Source organism: Pecten maximus, unplaced genomic scaffold (genome assembly GCF_902652985.1).
Source record: "Pecten maximus unplaced genomic scaffold, xPecMax1.1, whole genome shotgun sequence".
Classification (NCBI taxonomy): Eukaryota; Metazoa; Mollusca; class Bivalvia; order Pectinida; family Pectinidae; genus Pecten; species Pecten maximus.
Window position 1 is genome coordinate 624 of NW_022980201.1, and position 20,255 is coordinate 20,878.

The 20,255-nt window shown below is 35.9% G+C and overlaps 2 protein-coding genes and 1 long non-coding RNA gene across 3 annotated transcripts; 1 reads left to right on the forward strand and 2 right to left on the reverse strand.

Moving 5' to 3' along the window:
* Positions 1-2,898: 2,898 nt before the first annotated feature.
* On the reverse strand, positions 2,899-3,716 carry LOC117319438. The gene is made up of 2 exons (XR_004530732.1): positions 3,575-3,716; positions 2,899-3,320 (listed from the first exon to the last, which is right to left on the reverse strand). It is a non-coding gene; the product is annotated as an uncharacterized LOC117319438 (long non-coding RNA).
* A 5,766-nt stretch (positions 3,717-9,482) lies between these two features.
* On the forward strand, positions 9,483-17,270 carry LOC117319439. Its single transcript, XM_033874241.1, has 6 exons — positions 9,483-11,563; positions 12,148-12,712; positions 13,488-13,657; positions 13,908-14,024; positions 14,629-14,832; positions 15,755-17,270. Exons 2-6 carry the CDS (start codon positions 12,325-12,327, stop codon positions 16,610-16,612), a joined length of 1,737 nt encoding a protein of 578 aa, XP_033730132.1. The 5' UTR covers positions 9,483-11,563; positions 12,148-12,324; the 3' UTR covers positions 16,613-17,270.
* LOC117319440 (ATP-dependent DNA helicase Q1-like) lies at positions 17,253-19,631 on the reverse strand. Its single transcript, XM_033874242.1, is given in 3 exon segments — positions 17,253-17,631; positions 17,633-18,070; positions 18,941-19,631. Coding segments are annotated over 3 exon segments (1,374 nt in total). The 5' UTR covers positions 19,498-19,631.
* Positions 19,632-20,255: the final 624 nt, after the last annotated feature.

The following is a 20,255-nucleotide window of genomic DNA, read 5'->3' on the forward strand; positions in this document are numbered from 1 at the left end:
CCCCCTTGGAAAAAAGGGCAAATGGGCCGGGGGGGGTTTGGGGTTGTTTGGGGGTTTTGGGGGGGGGGGGGTGGGGGCCCGGGGTGGTTTTTTAAAAAGTTTTTTCCAAACCCTTGGCCCCCGTTTTGGGGATAGGGCCCCGGTTTTTTGAAGGTTTTTGGACCCAAAAAACCCAAAAGAAGGAAAAAAAAAAACCCCAATTGTTTTTTTTGTTGGCCCCAAAAAACCCATTTTGGAAATTTTTAAAAAGATTTGGTGAAAAAACCCCCCCCCCCCCAAAAAAAAAAAAAAAAAACCCCGGCTATGGTTTTTTTCCTTTTGGAAAAAAAGGGCTGTTTTTCCAGGGGTTTTCCACCCAGTCCAAGCCAGACAGTCTTGGTCATCCATATTTTTCAGATTGAAAGAAAAGGATGTCTTTCCACTACCAAGTTGGTACGATAATCTCAGAAGATCATTGATCACCACTTCATGTTTATCTGGAAGATAGAGTGACAACTTTTCCCTTCCAGTAGCAGTAATTGGAAAATCAGGATCCAAGTCTTTCCCAATAAAGTGGTCTGCGCATGATCTCGCTGACTTAGAGACCCATATCCTGTGTAATAAGATCAATTGGAACCTAGTCTTTTCAGGAATTGTGGCAGTTTGTTCAGTATATGAAAGGCAAAGGCAACATTTCCTGTGAGAGGATGGAGTGAAAAAGAGGTCATCAACCGTAGGACAGATTGAGACACTTTCTTCCTCAAAAAGATTGCAGTTGCTCTTCTTAGACTCATATGTATTTGAGTCATCTACCATGGGCTCTGACCTTGGACGCTTCCCTAAATATCTAGTATAACACTTTGGGCACATCTTTGCCTCCCCAACATCAGTTGTTGCAATACCATCGCCTTCCATCCATTCTTGTACATATCGAGAATATCTTTTATCGACAACTGCATATTTGTATTTCAATGAGGTTTTGAAGTTTAAACCAATGCATTTAGCTTCCATTGCGAATAAGGTATTGTGATAAGGCAGTAGTGATACTGTTCTACTACATAAAGTACAATCCATTACCCTTTATAGTATTACAACCAATTCGGTATTCGTCAATGGTTTGAGATCACCCTATCAGTTTTTCACCGTGTAAGTGTTTGTTATTGTTTACTGATACATGAAATCACATTAAAATTTCTTTTTTTTTTGTAAAATGTATAATTCCCTCTACACATTCTGTTAAAGGATTGAACGAAAAATGGCCACACAAATATATTATATAAAACATATTTTCGTCTCAATGTTTTAAGGAACATTAATCAAGATCCAATAACCGATCTTCTGTTTCATTCGTACAGTAGAAACACAGAGATTGCTTGTCAAAACGGAAGGAACAAAATTAGAATTTAAATACACTTTGAGTATCCCGACAATAGAGGTGTTGAAACATATGTGTTATGAAAGGCAGTGCAATTGTTTTTCTTTTTATGATGATTGCAACTAATTATTGAAATTTTCACTAGTATGTATCAGAATAAAAGACAAATATGCATATGGTTTGGTTTGGTTTGGTTTATTTTGTTTAACGTCCTATTAACAGCTAAGGTCATTTAAGGACGGCCTCCCGTGCGAGCGATATGCATGTTTGTGGTGAGTGCGTATGTGTGTTTTGGGAGGCTGCGGTATGTTCGTGTTAAGTCTCCTTGTGATAGGCCGGAACTTTTGCCGATTTATAGTGCTACCTCACTGAAGCATACTGCCGAAGACATCCAGCAGCACACCCCACCCGGTCACATTATACTGACAACGGGCGAACCAGTCGTCCCACTCCGTGTATGCTGAGCGCTAAGCAGGAGCAGCAACTACCATTTTTAAAGACTTTGGTATGTCTCGGCCAGGGAACAGAACCCAAAGCCTTCCTCACGGGGGCGAACGCTCAACTAAAGTCCAAAAGTGAGGCATTGTCAAGGGAGACGTTAGGAAGAAGAAAGTTGTTAAGAAAGAAGAGAAAAGATAAGATCCCAAATTTAGTCGCCTCTTACGATCATGCAATGGGGGCAGCAGGTACAATTCTTACGCCCTACCTGCAATGCATATGGAATGCCTACATATTTTATACAACACTAAGAACTCTTGTACTATATAAAGTAAACATATAAATAAATAACTAGTGAAAACTCTCACTGGAAAGTGATTTACTTTGTTCATGCTATCATATTTTGTCACAATTACACGACACAAAAGTTTGAAACACGTAGAAAAATTGTACTCTGGGTTTAATACATGTACTTGAATCGTTTTTAGTCATTCCACAGATTTAACGAAGAAAAGTTTCAAATAAAACATAGATTATGCAAAAGAAAATCATAATTTTGTCATATTTTCTTCAAAACTAGTTCATTTTGGCTGAAGAAAGTCATGCTTTGGGAACAAATAATCTCTCATTAAGGCACTAGTAGCTTTTGAATTTTTTGTCCGGGTTTTGTTGATTTTTGGGGGTAGGGGAGATAAACATGATATTTCTCTTACTTGCCAGGGACCTATCTTGATATTTTTGTAATGTTTCACAAGGATATCAAAGATGTTTTTAAAACACTTTCACTGTCTGCACTCGGGGTTTTAGATACATCTGTTGATATTTTTCTGAATTACTGAAATCAAAATGACGAAAAAAGTATCCCTGTCTGCCACCCATTTCATGTATTATGTAAATTATGCAAAATAAATTCACAAGTCGGGCATACAATATTAAAAAAATAGTTCATTTTGGTAGAGTGTGTTTATGGTAAGGCAGAAAATATTTTTTCATTAAGATACTAGCGGCATTTGAAATCTCTTGGTAAAATTTTCAATCGAAATCAGTAAAAGGTGGCGCTGTAATCGCACCAAAAATAAAAATTAAAAATAATAGGCCATTCCATGTGTATTTTGACATCTTTTATCAAAATAAAATGTTTTACAAAGAATTCCTTCGTGGGCCATCCTGCAACAGGTCCTTTATCCAAACTCTGTTCACCTTCTGCCAAGGATGTTCCTGACCAAATTCAGGAGAAGTTGTTCATATCAATTTAGCCAAATTGGCCACATTCAGCCCCACCATTTGTGCAATTTTGAGTCCCCCATTAAAGGGATGCTTCTGACCAAATTTGGTCGAATTCTGATCTGTGGTTATGAAGAGGAAGTCAGATCGGACCAGGTGAGCTAATAAACTGGACATGTAGGATAGATATGAGTGTTCAACCCTGACAAAAGGGGCACACGTACAGCCTTTCAGGGTTAATATCATCTGTGGGCTTTACACATGCCTCGAGTACCCAAAACCATTCACATTTGTCGCATCCAATCTGAAAATGAAGCATATTAAAAACATATTAATGGCATGTTTATAACAGTAGTGAAATGATATCATTTAGGAGTGAAATAGTAAATATACAAGAAATAGAATATTTTATTGATAATCTTTCATGATTAACTGCTAGACATTAGTTGTAGACGAGAACTCGTGATAAACAAATAATTTAGTGTGCATTGCTTGCTTACTATGTCAATTTTATTCAAGTCATTTCGTCCCACATAGGTAATGGATATATATACATACTATGCTGAGATGGTTTGCTTCAGATGCATGCTGTGATGAAATGTTTTCCTTCAATGACATCGGCAAATGAAAACTCGTGATAAACAAATAATTTAGTGTGCATTGCTTGCTTACTACGTCAATTCCATTCAAGTCATTTCGTCCCACATAGGTAATGGATATATATACATACTATGCCGAAATGGTTTGCTTCAGATGCATGCTGTGATGAAATGTTTTCCTTCAATGACATCGGCAAATGAACTGTTGGATTACCCATTCAAATGACTACGTGTATGTTACGTGTCCGAATTACTATGACTGAAGGGGATAGCTGGTATAATATGTCAATTTGTTTCAAGTCATTTCGTCCCACATAGCTCTATATACATGTTGTGCCGAAATGGTTTGCTTCAGATGCAATTTGTGACGAAATGTTGTTTTGCTTCGACGACATCGCCAACTCGACCATTCACCCCCAAAGTGAAATATACACATATCGGAGGTCACCAGAACTTATGGGATGTTGTTAGATGTTCATGTAACGTAGTGAGAATGACCATCTAGATTGTAATTAGATTGTTGGGCTATTCAAATCGCCCTGCTTCTGTGGTTTGGTTTGGTTTATTTTGTTAGCGTCTGTGGTCCTCCGTCCGTAAACAATTCTTGTTATCGCTATTTCTCACAAAGTACTGAATTGACTAAAACTTCAAAAATCTTCTCTACTCTCAGATAAACATGATATTTCTCTTACTTGCCAGGGACCTATCTTGATATTTTTGTAATGTTTCACAAGGATATCAAAGATGTTTTTAAAACACTTTCACTGTCTGCACTCGGGATTTTAGATACATCTGTTGATATTTTTCTGAATTACTGAAATCAAAATGACGAAAAAAGTATCCCTGTCTGCCACCCATTTCATGTATTATGTAAATTATGCAAAATAAATTCACAAGTCGGGCATACAATATTAAAATCAAAGTACTGAAAGTACTGAAGACACAAACGAAAACAAATTATTTTAACTGTTTTTGTTTAGTGGGGACATGGTCAACTTTGTATGGAACATCACCAATACCTGATTAGGACTTGGACAAAATATTGGCAAGAAAAGAAATTCACATCTACTTTTGATTGCAAGTGCGTCTTGGCAGCTAATTGTCAGAATAGGTACTCAGGTAATCTTATTTGACATCTTCAATGGGTTAATGTATACGTAGTTGTAGATGTAATATGAAGGTCCTAGATTACCTGTAAAATTAATGAGGAATTCTTTTCAAACTTTTGAGGATCCCATGCCTATAAGCGCTTCACAAATTATCATTATCATTAGCCATTGAAAAGATATTTATACATTTGATGTAGCGCCCCATCTAGCTACCAGCTTTTAGATAAGAGAGAGCTCAGGTTAAAAACACTTGTGTGATTGTTTTAGGATTTTATCGTGTGTGTGAGCCCTGGTTTGAATTATGTTATGTCAAGGTTTTGAATGATATTTTGTGGCAGATTGTTCTATCCCTTCAGTACCTTCTGTAAAATAGCGATAACAAACTTCAGTTGTCAAAATACAATATGGCTGCCTGTCGGCCATGTTGTTTTCCGATTAGTCTCAAAATGCAATATCCATAACTATACACCGAGGGGAACCTACATATCAAATTTGAGAAAGATCCCTTTAGCATTTTCTGAGAAATAGCGATAACAAACTTCAATTGTCAAAATCCAAGATGGCTGCCTGTCGGCCATATTGTTTTCCGATTGGTCTCAAAATGCAATATGCATAACCACCCACCAAGGGGAACCTACATATCAAATTTGAGAAAGATCCCTTCAGCACTTTCTGAGAAATAGCGATTACAAACTTCAATTGTCAAAATCCAAGATGGCTGCCTGTCGGCCATGTTGTTTTACGATTAGTCTCAAAATGCAATATGCATAACAAGGCACCAAGGGGAACCTACTTATGAAATTTGAAAAAGATCCCATCAACACTTTCTGAGAAATAGTGATAACAAACTTCAATTGACAAAATCCAAGATGGCTGCCTGTCGGCCTTATTGTTTTCCGATTGGTCTCAAAATGCAATATGCATAACTAATGTTAGCACCAAGAGGAACATACATATGAAAATTGAGAAAGATCAATTCAGTGCTTTCTGAGAAATAGCAATAACAAACTTCAATTGTCAAAACCTAAGATGGCTACCTGTCGGCCATATTGTTTTCCGATTGGTCTCAAAATGCAATATGCATAACTAGAAACCAAGAGAAACCTATATATGAAATTTTAGAAGATCCCTTCAGTACTTAGCGATAACAAGATTTGTTTACGGATGGAGGGACGGACAGACCACGGACGCAGGGCGATTTGAATAGCCCACCATCTGATGATGGTGGGTTAAAAACACCTGGGTCTGATAAACAGACTCTAGAGGCGTAGAATGCAGATGTAGACAGGGCAGGGTATACCATCACGACAGGCACATTAAACTAAGCACTATATTCAAAACTTAGAATTACATGCTCATATCAGCTCAGACTTGAGACAGTTTCTTAATCGCTCATTAGAGTAAACATGATTTTCATATAGCACTCTACCTTATATGTTTACACTCCATACTGTGTAGCTACAAATAATCTATACAACAAAAACACATTCATTCACATGTACAGTTCAAATCAATTTGAAGTGGAATTTTGTTTTTCACTTATGTACATTGCATCAAATATTCTCTGCAATAGTATATGTACCATATACATAACTGTAACTGCATGATACATATATATATGTATGGTATATATATCATCTTAATTAATGTTAGTGAGATGTGAATGTAGCTATATGTATTGATATCATCGATTTCAAAATCAGAGTTTTTTTTTTTAATCTGCAGCATCTGTCAGATGAAAATGTAGTTCGAATGCCCAAACTGGATGAACTGTACATGTAGTAGCATTCTTCAAAGTCCATTATGAATGCTTTTCATACAAATGTATTTCTTTCAATTGTTCATGTGTTTAAATTATTAGAACACTGAAGTAATTTTTATTTTCATAAAAATGGAAGTACTGCTTATCTTTAAAACTAAATTGGATATTGATAAGATAAATTTGCCAAAATGTTAAAAATCAAACCTTATTAAGTAGAATCTAAACAGTTGTAAATGGCTAAGCCCACTATTCTTAACAACAAAATTACTTATTTTGATTCTCTGTCAAATATAATCAGGTTACTTGAAGACTTTGTCAGAAAAGTTAAAACATACATACATTATTAATAGTTGCTTTAATTAAATTAATCTGAATTTGAACATTAAACCGACTTAACAATTTTAATGAAAAAAATGTGTTTTCACCATTGACCATAATTGATCAGAAGAAAATAATTATTTAACTCAACCTATGATATAGTATGTAACAGCCATCAAGACAATACTATTATCTTTAGTCATGCCAAGTTATTTCACAATAGGATATATGCACAACACAAAAAAGTTTTACACATTTTTGTTGTTTAGAAGAATAATGAACTTAGTAATTTTTGCTGTTCTTCTCAAATAATATGTACTAGTGTTGTAAAGAAAAAAAGATTAAATAATAATAATAAATCTAAGTTATAATAAATTATTTGCATTGATTTATCAATACTTTACTGTGCATTAGTTTAAAGGTTAATTTAATTCAGAAGCTGAAATGATTTAAGACAGAAAAAACCGCAGATGTAGGAATATAACATTTCCACTGCCTTTAAATATCTCTGGTTAAATTTAGCAATCAGTACATTTCCATGAAAAATGGTGTTTTCTAAAGAGTTACTGCCCTTTAACCGTCCCTGAAGCGTTCAAAACTCCACCAAACATAATAAAGGTCTATGTAGATGTACATCGTAGACCCCTTTCTTTTTTATAATATGCTTCGACTGTTATGTAATATTTCAAATGATAATGATAGATCATTTTCTATTTTTTTTTAAACCATCACGAATATTAGAAAAAAAAGAATCAGTCGCTATAATTAGAGATGAAATTTTCAGTGACGTCTACATCTGCATGCAGACAGCCACGTTAATGCGGTACGCGTTCTGTAAACGAAAAACTTCATGTGCATTACGTAGGATATAATCAATAGATCCGAAGTCAATATTAATATTCACAAGTCCATTTGACATTTCGAAACCCTATTCAGTGAGAATTTAACTTTTAATTTGCAAACATGCGTATGGTACTCGACTGCCGTTGTTGTGATATTGTCATGATGAATAGACAACTTTTTTTCTTTCGTAAAAAAACATCAATATAATCTAACCATCTGCAGACTACATCAATCACATGCAAGTTAATATTTCAGTGAGAAAATGACAGTCAAAGTTGGGTTTGATCACCTACTCTTGCTTTTATTATTGTTTACATTACTGAAAGATGGCGGACAAAATCGGATGCTGGATGAGTGATTTTCAATGTACAAAATAACAACGATTTTCCGACGAAACTTTATCAATATTATAACCCATTCAGTAACATGCCACCAAAGAAAAAAAGACACATAGATGTCGATGATGAAAATTCAGCGTGATGTTAGTAGATTTTTCTTCCGGGTCACAGATAAGCAGCAATATGGCGCCAGCGAAAAGTCGATTGTATCATTCCGCGTGAAATCTAATCTAATGCGTTCAACGCGGAAAAATATTCTTACGTATCATCGACAGAACATACTTAAATGAAATACTTTTAAAACTATCTATTTGTGAGGTTCTGTTGTTTTGTCATATATCTAACGAAACTGCAGTGTTGCATTAGACTCCGTAAGTCACGGGACTATTTCTTTTTTTGCGATAGAATATGATTGTGAAGTGGCAGTGGAAGTTGTGTCAGAGCGAACGAAAATGCCAAAAAAAAAAACACATTGTCCTGTCAGCTTCTAAAATACAACAAAACAAAAGGTGATTTTTTTAATAGCTGAACTTCACTGTATGTCATTTTTTATCGTGAAGTTAAACAAATATTTACTGCATAGCATTACGGAGTTACTGTAAAGCAACGGTTAGATTGGCCAAGGCAGTATCCGCCAGAGGGCATCGTAGATTTTGTCAGCTACACCTCAAAAGCGCTGACATAGACTCAAACTTACGTTTGTGTCAAAAATAGTTCATTTTGGTAGAGTGTGTTTATGGTAAGGCAGAAAATATTTTTTCATTAAGATACTAGCGGCATTTGAAATCTCTTGGTAAAATTTTCAATCGAAATCAGTAAAAGGTGGCGCTGTAATCGCACCAAAAATAAAAATTAAAAATAATGGGCCATTCCATGTGTATTTTGACATCTTTTATCAAAATAAAATGTTTTACAAAGAATTCCTTCGTGGGCCATCCTGCAACAGGTCCTTTATCCAAACTCTGTTCACCTTCTACCAAGGATGTTCCTGACCAAATGCAGGAGAAGTTGTTCATATCAATTTAGCCAAATTGGCCACATTCAGCCCCACCATTTGTGCAATTTTGAGTCCCCCATTAAAGGGATGCTTCTGACCAAATTTGGTCGAATTCTGATCTGTGGTTATGAAGAGGAAGTCAGATCGGACCAGGTGAGCTAATAAACTGGACATGTAGGATAGATATGAGTGTTCAACCCTGACAAAAGGGGCACACGTACAGCCTTTCAGGGTTAATATCATCTGTGGGCTTTACACATGCCTCGAGTACCCAAAACCATTCACATTTGTCGCATCCAATCTGAAAATGAAGCATATTAAAAACATATTAATGGCATGTTTATAACAGTAGTGAAATGATATCATTTAGGAGTGAAATAGTAAATATACAAGAAATAGAATATTTTATTGATAATCTTTCATGATTAACTGCCAATCGCAACTTCTCGTACAATTCCGTCAAAGCTCGGAATCATATCTCGAACGTTGGCCGCATTCGGTATCGTCTGGTGTTAACGGTCAGACCGAGGTGTACCGAAGAAACAAGATGTCAGCGCCCATGCGGCTATGGATACGCCAAGGAAAAACATAGTACGTACAATTAGAAAATGTGTTACCTGTGCCAGTGAGCAAAAGCGTTTGCATAATCTCAATAACAACAAGGCCAGAAATTTGAATGTGCATACCGTTCTATCCCAGTTGATTTCTCTAGACATTCCCAGCTCTTTATTTGATAACATTTTCATTTGTGATTCTTGTATCGTTTTTCTTGATAAGTTTTCTAAATTTCGTCAAGTTGCTGTCGAGTGTGTTTCTAATTTAAATAAATCAGCTGACTTTAAAAGATGTGCGAAAACTCCACCATCAGCTCTGAAATTGACAGTAGCAGAGAGATTAGAAAGGTCTGTAGAGAAGTTAAAGAGGTTGAAAATCAGTGATGATGTTAGGCCTATAGAAAGAAAATCTAGTTCTAAACGCAGAATACAGTTTACTCAACCTACTCCTAAAGATGATAAAGAAAACTGTGAGCCCGGCAGTGACAATGATCTTTTGTTTGACCACTCGTATAGAAAACCACCTGTATCTTTTGGTATTAGTAATGACTTTGACGTCGGATCTGTGCTTGATGACTGCCTTGACTGTACAAAGGATGATAGTTTTCTTAAAAACTTGGACAGAGAACTCGAACAGTTATGTGCACCAGGGTGCAGCGTGCTATTTAAGAAGAGTCCATTATACCTGAAAGTACCTCATTATTTTGAGAGTGTGATAGCGGAGATGTCTATTCAGTGTCCAGATTTATTGAAAATCCTCACAGTTGCGTTAGGGAGTAAAATTGGACTACCCTCCAGGATGGCAACCATTTCTACAGTATATGGCATGATTCTACATAGCAGAAACAATCAGGTGTCGGGGATACAGAGGCTGTACACTGCATTGGCAGTGAGGTACCATGCAGACAATAAGGTATAACATGGTTATATAATTGACATATAAAAACAGTTTAAAAGTTGAGTTATTGAATTTACCATCACATACATTTTTGATGGCATGTCAAATTGTAAGACTACATATTATAATTACAGGAAATATTTTAAAAAATTGCTGAATCGATTACACAAAATTACCCCAAGTAATCAATTATACTGTTCAGTGTAATCATGGCCCATCACTGTGGCATAGTGATAGAAATATAGTCGAACATGTCCTAAAGGTTACCTATAAGGCTATAACAGGTGGCCTTTATATTTATAGACAGGTTTTAGTTATAAAATAGAGTATTTAGGTAACCTTTATTTAAAATAATTTCGGTAATTATAATTAATATGTAGTCTTACAATTTGATATTCCATCAACATGGTACCCCACCGTCAATGCAGTGTACAGCCTCTGTATCACCGACATCTGCTTGTTTCTGCTATGGAGAAGCATGCCATGATTGTAGAAATGGTTGCCATCCTGGAGGGAAGTCCAATTTTATTCCCTAACACAACTGTGAGGGGAAGTAATCCGGTAATACTCTCCCATTAGCTTAGGTCAGCAGTAGTGTCATTGTTAAACCTGAATTTGAAGGGTGAAGCGGTATGCAAGTATAAACTAGTACATCTGTATATTGTTATATTTTATAAATGGATCAAAATCTACTGTAACTAACAGAGGAAATGCTCACAAATAAGCCCCCTATCAGCTTTTAGTTATTTGGGAGAGGGTTTATTTGAGGACAAGTTCATACATTACAAATATTATAGACATGGATTTATGTCATATAATTGCCATTATGCAGTGTAATAAAGCCATTACCGGTACATAAATTTTGTTATAGACATGTTGCTATGACGTCACATTAACAATGGATTCTTGACCAGATATATGGTGGGAAATATGTCAGCAACTATAAACTCATATCTGAAATCCGCTATAAATGGAACTCATGACAGATCCTCTATTTATGCATGATCTACTAACACATTTATTACTGTTCTAACTTTTTTGTTGCATTAATGAATTGTTTTGTTCAGTTTGTTTTTATTTTATTTTACAGTAGTCAGTACAACAGAATTTGCTATGCCTGCCGTGTTGAGTAAGTGAAAATTTAGTATTTAAACCATATAAGGAGCAGATTATAACCCTATACAAAGCTTCATTTTTCGCCGAGGTAAACTTTTCACAACAAAGATACATGTAAAATGTACAGTTGTATTTGCAAAACCTAACCATTAAATAGTAAAAATGTATCTCTGTATTTGTGTATTCAACTATATTGTACAAATAAGTTTGTATCATGAATTTATTGCATTTTATAAGTTACAACACTTTCCATAGAGTCCATGTAACTCAGCTTAATATAAATGACTACACAGTAAAGGTCAAATACATACAAGTATGTGTACGTGTGTACATACTGAACAGATCTAGAACAGAGCTTATGTAAATTAATTAGAATTTAATTATTGTTTGTGATGGAATAATCATCTGATCATACTATGATTTTAAATAACAGAAACTTGTTGTCGCTGAACAGCAAGTCAGATCCACTATTACATTAATTGAAATGTTTACAAAAAAAAAATTGCAATGGACAAATTCAATGTATTTATTATTTCTATTATTGTCAGATATTTGTTTACATTTTGATTTAAATTATTTCATCATTTTTTTTTACAGTTACTCACACGTCTGAACAAGGTCCATCTAACTCTAACAGAGGATTCCAAACGAAATATCATTGACAGTTTCGGCAAAGAAAGTGAAAGTGGTCTCCTTGAACAGTTGGCACATGGTCATGATGGAAAGCTCAATGGTGACAATCTAGACATCAGGGTCAACACCAACGATGTGAGGATGAACAATCATGACAAGGACTATCATTTCTTTGCTACCGATTTTACCTTGGATCGCGTTGAATTGAAAGGACTAAATACAGAAACTCCCCAAGTTGGTGATGTGCCAGTCACTTGTTTTATTCCTTCTGACAACGAGAAAGACCTGTTCAAAAACACTTTGAAAATCCTTTTGGCAAGGGAAATGGTAACTGTTCCTGGATTTGAGTGGATGAACAGCATACTACCAGATCACATTCCACACGAACTTGAAGATGACATGGCCAAGAAATCTGAGATATTTCTCCTTCCAGTATCCCTAAACAACGAGATTTCATACTCGGACTGTGTTCACATCCTGGATGAGTACACCGAGATAACCAACCACTGGTATTCAGCAGCTGGCAGAGGTAAGACATTATGGTTGGAAATTCAGTATTTTATGGGAACCTTGTTGCCTTAAATGCCTGCCCTCTGAACGACCAGGTAAATTGTAGGTGAAATCTTATTTGATATATGTAGGAGATCTGCTGCAAATTATGATACCTTCCCAAGCTTGGTAATTAGGGTAGAGTGCATTGCTCAAGGACATGACAACCGTAATTATAAAAATATAATATTTAACATAATGTTGCATATTAAAGACAGTAATTTCAGTTGTATGTTTGAAAATATTTCAATTTCAAACTGGACTCAATGAAGCTACCAACTGTTGCCTGCTCATTTGCCAATGAAGATGACCAGATTAACATTGGCGCATTAATTTGTGGCCTATTTTCACACCGTTTAGCCAGTATCAATGCGCCGCAGTTAATTAAATTTGTTTAAAGACCAACTCAATTCATCACCCCATGAAATCGACAAAAGCAAGATCCGCCAATAAGCCCATGCCTGGTAATAAGCCCACCCATGTCTTTTGCAGTTCAGTAGAAATCCCAACCAATGTTATTTCATTGTCCTGCAATAAGCCCACCCCCTACTTTGAGTCAAAGTTTATATCTTGGCCCCCTGGGCTTATTGCAGGATAAATATGGTAATATGATATCCCAGGATCGATACAACAAAGTATTGTTTTCTTGTGTGCACATGGGATTTATTTATATGAATGATTCTTGATGCATTTTTTTTTGTTTTTGTGAATTTTTTTTAAATGTTGCATTCATATTATTTTAAAATCTTTTGAAGGAGGTGAATTGGATAATCTCCAGATTCCAGTAGGTGGTGATCAGCTGACAAGAGTCCGATTACAAGGTGCTAAAGGATTGAGAGCAGGAGCACGAACAGCAGAGCAGAGGTTTGAAAGGCTCTATCCAATGGTGGTGGAAATGTTTCATGTACTTCAAGATTTCTTGGAGGTAAATATAGATATGAATTGTTAATAAATGTAATAAATGCAGTAAGACTAAGTGTATACATGCACAATCTATATTATACAACATACAATTACAAACCACTCTTTCTCAGGTGGAAGATGATAAAATGACTCCACCATTGGGTTAAGATTTTTGTTTGTTGTCTAGCTGTTGTTTAAATCTATTGAAAATTTTAAATGAAATATTTTAAAAGTACAAAATTTAATTAAATTTTTCGCAATTGTCTACACAGAAGCTGTGCAAGAAATTCCTGAATTTGTCTAAAGGACGGGATGCAGGAACCTTAGCCAATATGAAGTGCCAGATTCAACGGTCCAATGTAAATGGGAAAGTTAAGAGTCGATTCAAAGTAAGTTGTCTTGTCATTTTAAGGCCAAAAATGTATGTTTACAATTAGGGTTACCTGACCTATAGGCTGCCCTTATAAATCCCAACCAACCTTAAAGATTTTATAAGCATTCCATGAAACAGACATATCGGTATATTTTATTTTGGTTTTATAGGAAAAATTGCCCATCTTTCCGTCTGTTACACTTGCCTCGTCATTGCTCTAGATCTTGTTGCTTCAATTATTCAAATTTTATGAAACTTCACACAGGTGTTTAGAATACCTTTGACAAGTTTTTTTTTATCAAGACCACCAGTGTATAAAATAGAAGATACCAGTCCTGATTTCAAAATTTCACACTATAAAATATTAGATAATCTGCCCATGGACTCCTTCTCTTGGATGGGCTGTTACTTCAATTCAAACACTTTAATACTCAAAAATAGTACTAGTAATGTTTTTTTTTTGCATTATTTTGGTCTGGATAATATTTGTATGACTTTAAAGTCACAAGAATGTATAAATTTTAAATGTAACAAACACAGATTGAGGGCATATGAGAAGTTGACTGATATTGTCCAGGTTTTCTCCAGTTTTTCATAATTTTGTTTCATCAACATTACAGGCACATGAAGACTTTGTGCTGACATGTGGCCACAGCTATTTCATTGCCTACATCATGAAGCATTTCAACATCACAGATGGGAAACCAATGCACCATGCCCTTCCTGACAAGATCCGCAGCTTCATCAATGCCAAGAAGAGAGAAGTTTTTAACAACATTATGGATGAAGTTGTGGCAGAGATAATCATACCATTTGAGCTGGAGGTAAATTAAAAGTACCAAAATCCAATACAAAATCACAAGTCCGGACAAGGCGACAAAAACAGTAAAAAAGGGGGAGAATTATCAACATACATGAATCTTTACAAAAACCAGATTTATTAAATAGCGGACTATTGACAACCCAAACTAACTATACTAATGCACAATGTACAGTAATATTACATTGTATGTATACTCATTCTGCAATCTATAATAGAATAACTTTTCAAAGTTTAAAACATTAAAACTCAAAGACAGTTTAATTGGATATACCGGTACTGGAACTATTAAATACAGCTATATACACTTCAAGTTGAGGGTCTACATGTACTTCAATAATATTTAAAATATCTGTACGTTTCAGCATGAAGGAATATTCTACATTCCCAAACTGTACACATGTATAATATATTATATTATACAATGGATATATATATATATACAGAGAGTCCAGATTTAGTTTAAAGTTTGTCATATAACGGATGAAACCAATTTATGATCACATTCTTGTCTTTGTTTGGTGTACACTACAGGTATATGTACACTTTACATCAAACTTCAAAGAAAGATTTTAAACACTTTTGAATGTCAACTTCTCACATCAAAGGAAAATACAATTGAACCAATGTACTAAAGTAAATCTGGACCCTCTGTAGTGTTCAAAGCACTTTTCCACTAAGGGCTGTTCCAAACATATCCGTATGGGAGGGGTAGGAGGCAACAGTATTAAATAAATGGGTGGTGGGGTTAAATCTACATCTGCGTAGTATTCTCAATAGTAAATCAGTTTTATTATACTTTTAATATTTAATGGGTGGTGGGGTCTCAAAATTATGCCTCCCGCCTTCACCACACATCAAATTCTGGAATAGCCCTAAGCTATAAACAACATAATTTATATACATCTGTACATGTTACTTTTCAGGAACCAATCACGGATGAGATGCACATCCAGATATCCATCATGACGCAGCCACCAGTAGTATTCACAACTGTGGCACGCCCCGACAATGGTACTGTGAATGTAGTGTTGGATGTTGCAGGAAAAAAGGTAATTGTGTCTCTCAAAGTGGACACACTACTTCATGGATGTCGTGTTAACATACCAGGAGTGACTGCACCCATCAAGTTCGTGACATTTAAACCACCGAAACTTGAGGATGATCTCAACAACTATGTGGTGAATTTCATGCAGTGGTATTTTATTATTCTGCAAATGAAAGATGCTTTGCACGAGGGAGACATATACAGAATCAATGTCATTCTCAAGCAGATGATTCCATTTTTCTACAGTCATTCTGCTATGTCGAAATATCTAACTGAGTGCATAGACTATATCTTAAAAACAGAACACACTCTATCACAACAAATGTCAATGAAAGTAAGGGCAGCTTCTGTTGTAAATCCGACCGGTGGTATTGGAAATAATAAGGCTGCAGACCTTCAAAAGGAAAATGAAGTCAAGTATTTGAAGGAACTTATTCGTGGCCTGGGTGCTAACAAAACCGAGAAGGCTATTGTTAATGTCACCAGGGCAGCACCAGTAATAGCGAGTGTGTGTGATGCCTTTGACGAGCAGACAAAGGTAAAGAACCTGAAGTCAACACACAAGGTCCGTAGTAGGTCAGATGACACAAGTGCTCTGTTGAAAACACTACAGAAATTGGATATTTGGAGTATTCATGGTGGACGTCAGTTGCAACAGAAAGTCAAGCGTTCTCCATTCGATTTTCACAGAAGTCATTTCAAAGGCATCATTAAAAACACTATAAAGAGGTTGTAAAGAGATCTGCCTGCTATCCATGAGGACAGTGACAAATCTGACAGTGATGATGAATAGTCAATCTGTTGCGGGTTTTAGTCATACACGAATGTAGATTGTTCAGTAAATGGTTTTTTTGGTGATCATTTGAGAAAATATCCAACCAATTTTAATAACATTTTCTTTTAGGAGACAAGTAAAATTTCAGGGTTTTGACGTCATTATTCGCAATAACAGATACATCATATTTATCCAACAATAAGCCCATACCGTGTAATAAGCCCACCCATGTGAAATACATTTCAGTAGAAATGCTTACAAGTGCTATTTCATTGTATTGTAATAAGCCCACCCCCTACTTTGAGTCAAGAGTTTAGGTGTTGGACCCCTGGGATTATTGCAGGATAAATATGGTATGCATATACACTATATATACAATAATGTATATATGTATTGTAATGTCAGGATGCAAAATTTCAGAGGAAAATAATTGCCAAAAAGTCTATTGATCAAACAAGCTGGACAGAGAGTAAAGGCTAACAGCATTACTGTTTAGCTCTATAGTTCATCACTATCATCCTAAAATAGGATAAGTGTACATGTTTTTTTCCTTACTATGTACAGTGTATAGGTTACATCTATTGAAGTGTTCAGCTGCTATTCAGTCCCACATCAGCTTTTTACAGTTTGAACAACATTCAACAGGTGATTTGTTGAAAAGCACTTGTTCAAACCCAAAATACTGCACCAAAAATGTACGAGAACATGAGGTTTCATTTTTACAATAGTTTATCATTTCGTCAGACATGCCTTTTCGAGCCTTTGAAATGTCACTGTTGTTGTAGTAAAGAAGGGCACTAGCTGGCTGACCATTTCTCCCAGCACGGCCGATTTCCTGCATATAGCATTCAATGGTAGTTGGTGGTCTACAGTGAATGATCTGTGATATTGACGGTGCATTTAAACCCATACCTAATGCAACTGTGGCCAGAACGAGTCTAATTTTAGGATTTTCCTTTGTAAGTTCAGTGACTATGTGTCTTCATATCGTCAGTGTAGTCTTTGTGGTACTGACCGAAGATCCGGTTCTCAGGAAGTTGTTCACCACTGTATTGTAACTCCTGAAGGCAGTACGATATATACTGATAACAGTAACTGAGAGCTTCTAAGCTCTCCATATACACAATTGTTACAGGAAAGATTCCTAATTGAGTCTTCAGTCCGTCGGCAATAGGTTCAATTATTTTGTCCAATTTTTCAAATTTGTGGAGATTTGGTAGCCTTTTTTCAATATTTAAAAAGATGTTTGGTCTGTCGGGATTGACAGTGACCACCTGAGGCTGCTGGTATTGTAATATTTTACATAGTTCGTTTATTTTCTTTGGTGTTGCTGTGGCGGTAAGTGCCAGGTGTGCAGCCTCTGGGAAAATGCATGTTGTTTCACCCAGTTTTTTAAAAGCGGGTCTGAAATTCTCTCCCCTGAAGATAAAGAGATAGCACGGATTTTTAATTCTCTCCCCTGAAGATAAAGAGATAGCACGGATATAGATAATTACATAGAGGATCTAGCACGAGTGTTCATGTCATATTGAATTTATTGCACAAGTGTATTATTTTCATATGAAATTAATAAACGAGTTCAATAAATTCTAGATTCTATTTATTATATAACTCGAGAAACATGTTTACTGATGTATTCTCAATGCTTCTCCTCTATACATGTATAGCAACGATTAACGGAAGCCCCAATTTCATTACTGAGACAATAGCGTGACGTCATTTATATATGACGTCACAATAGTGTTCCCAGTGACCAGGCTCATTTGCATGTTAAATGTACGTGTGCTTCATCGTTTTTAATGCACCCCTTTAATGCACCTTAAACGAGTTCAATAAATTCAATATGACATAAACATGAGTGCTAGATTCTATTTATAACTCGAAAAACATGCTTACTGATGTATTCTCAATGCTTCTCTTCTATATAGCGACGATTAACGGAAGCCCCATTTTCACTACTGAGACAATAGCGTGACGTCATTTATATATGACGTCACAATATTGTTCCCACAGTGACCAGGCTCATTTGCATGTTTAATGTACGTGTGCTTCATCGTTTTTAATGCACCCCTTTAATGCACCTCAAATGGCATGTGTTATGTAATAAATGTAATTAATGTCTCCATAAGCCTTTATTCTACGTCTCAGTGTACAGAATGATCTGATCTAGTTGTAACCCATATTAGCTCCATTATGGACAGACTGAAGGTATTACATATTTTTATATTGATGACATTACGATATTAAATACAAAATTTGAATTTTAAGCTCTTGTTGATTTTCACTCACCATTCTGTAATCATATGTACCTCGTCGATTACAACTGCCCCCACGTTTGCCTGGTACACGGAAGATCGGAGAATAGAGGAACATGTCTTACTATTGATTAACGTCTCCGGATGTGCGTATATCAAATTATAATTTCCTCTCTTGATGTCATTCATGGACACAGACTTAGGCAACTTTATATCACATGAATCATCGTCATCATCATCATCGTCATCACTAACTTTGTCATCAGTGTATGTAGACGCATGTTTTCCATCAATATTTAAAAAGCATGCTTTGATACCCTTGTCTCTTAAACTGTACACCTGATCTTCCATGATGGAGCTTAAAGGGGTTACAACTATAACGATCGCTGGTGTTTGCAGTTGACGTTTCCGTTGCAACAAAAACGGCAACAACTGAAAGATGACGCTTTTCCCATAGCCCGTGGGAAGTACAGACACGCAATCTGACCCGATAAACACGTTTCTGAGTGTATCTATCTGTTTATCCTTCAGATCGTAATCTAGTTTCAGTTTCGCTTTTGCGAACTCCAAACACGTGGAAAAATCAGCCATGTTGTTTTGCGGAAGTATCTCGGACCGAGTGAACCAGTTACATCCGGCGAAGGAAATGTTGACATTCACAACATATCACTGCGCCGGCCTACGTTCGAGATATGATTCCGAGCTTTGACGGAATTGTACGAGAAGTTGCGATTGGATTAACTGCTAGACATTAGTTGTAGACGAGAACTCGTGATAAACAAATAATTTAGTGTGCATTGCTTGCTTACTATGTCAATTTTATTCAAGTCATTTCGTCCCACATAGGTAATGGATATATATACATACTATGCTGAGATGGTTTGCTTCAGATGCATGCTGTGATGAAATGTTTTCCTTCAATGACATCGGCAAATGAAAACTCGTGATAAACAAATAATTTAGTGTGCATTGCTTGCTTACTACGTCAATTTGTTTCAAGTCATTTCGTCCCACATAGGTAATGGATATATATATACATACTATGCCGAAATGGTTTGCTTCAGATGCATGCTGTGATGAAATGTTTTCCTTCAATGACATCGGCAAATGAACTGTTGGATTACCCATTCAAATGACTACGTGTATGTTACGTGTCCGAATTACTATGACTGAAGTGGATAGCTGGTATAATATGTCAATTTGTTTCAAGTCATTTCGTCCCACATAGCTCTATATACATGTTGTGCCGAAATGGTTTGCTTCAGATGCAATTTGTGACGAAATGTTGTTTTGCTTCGACGACATCGCCAACTCGACCATTCACCCCCAAAGTGAAATATACACATATC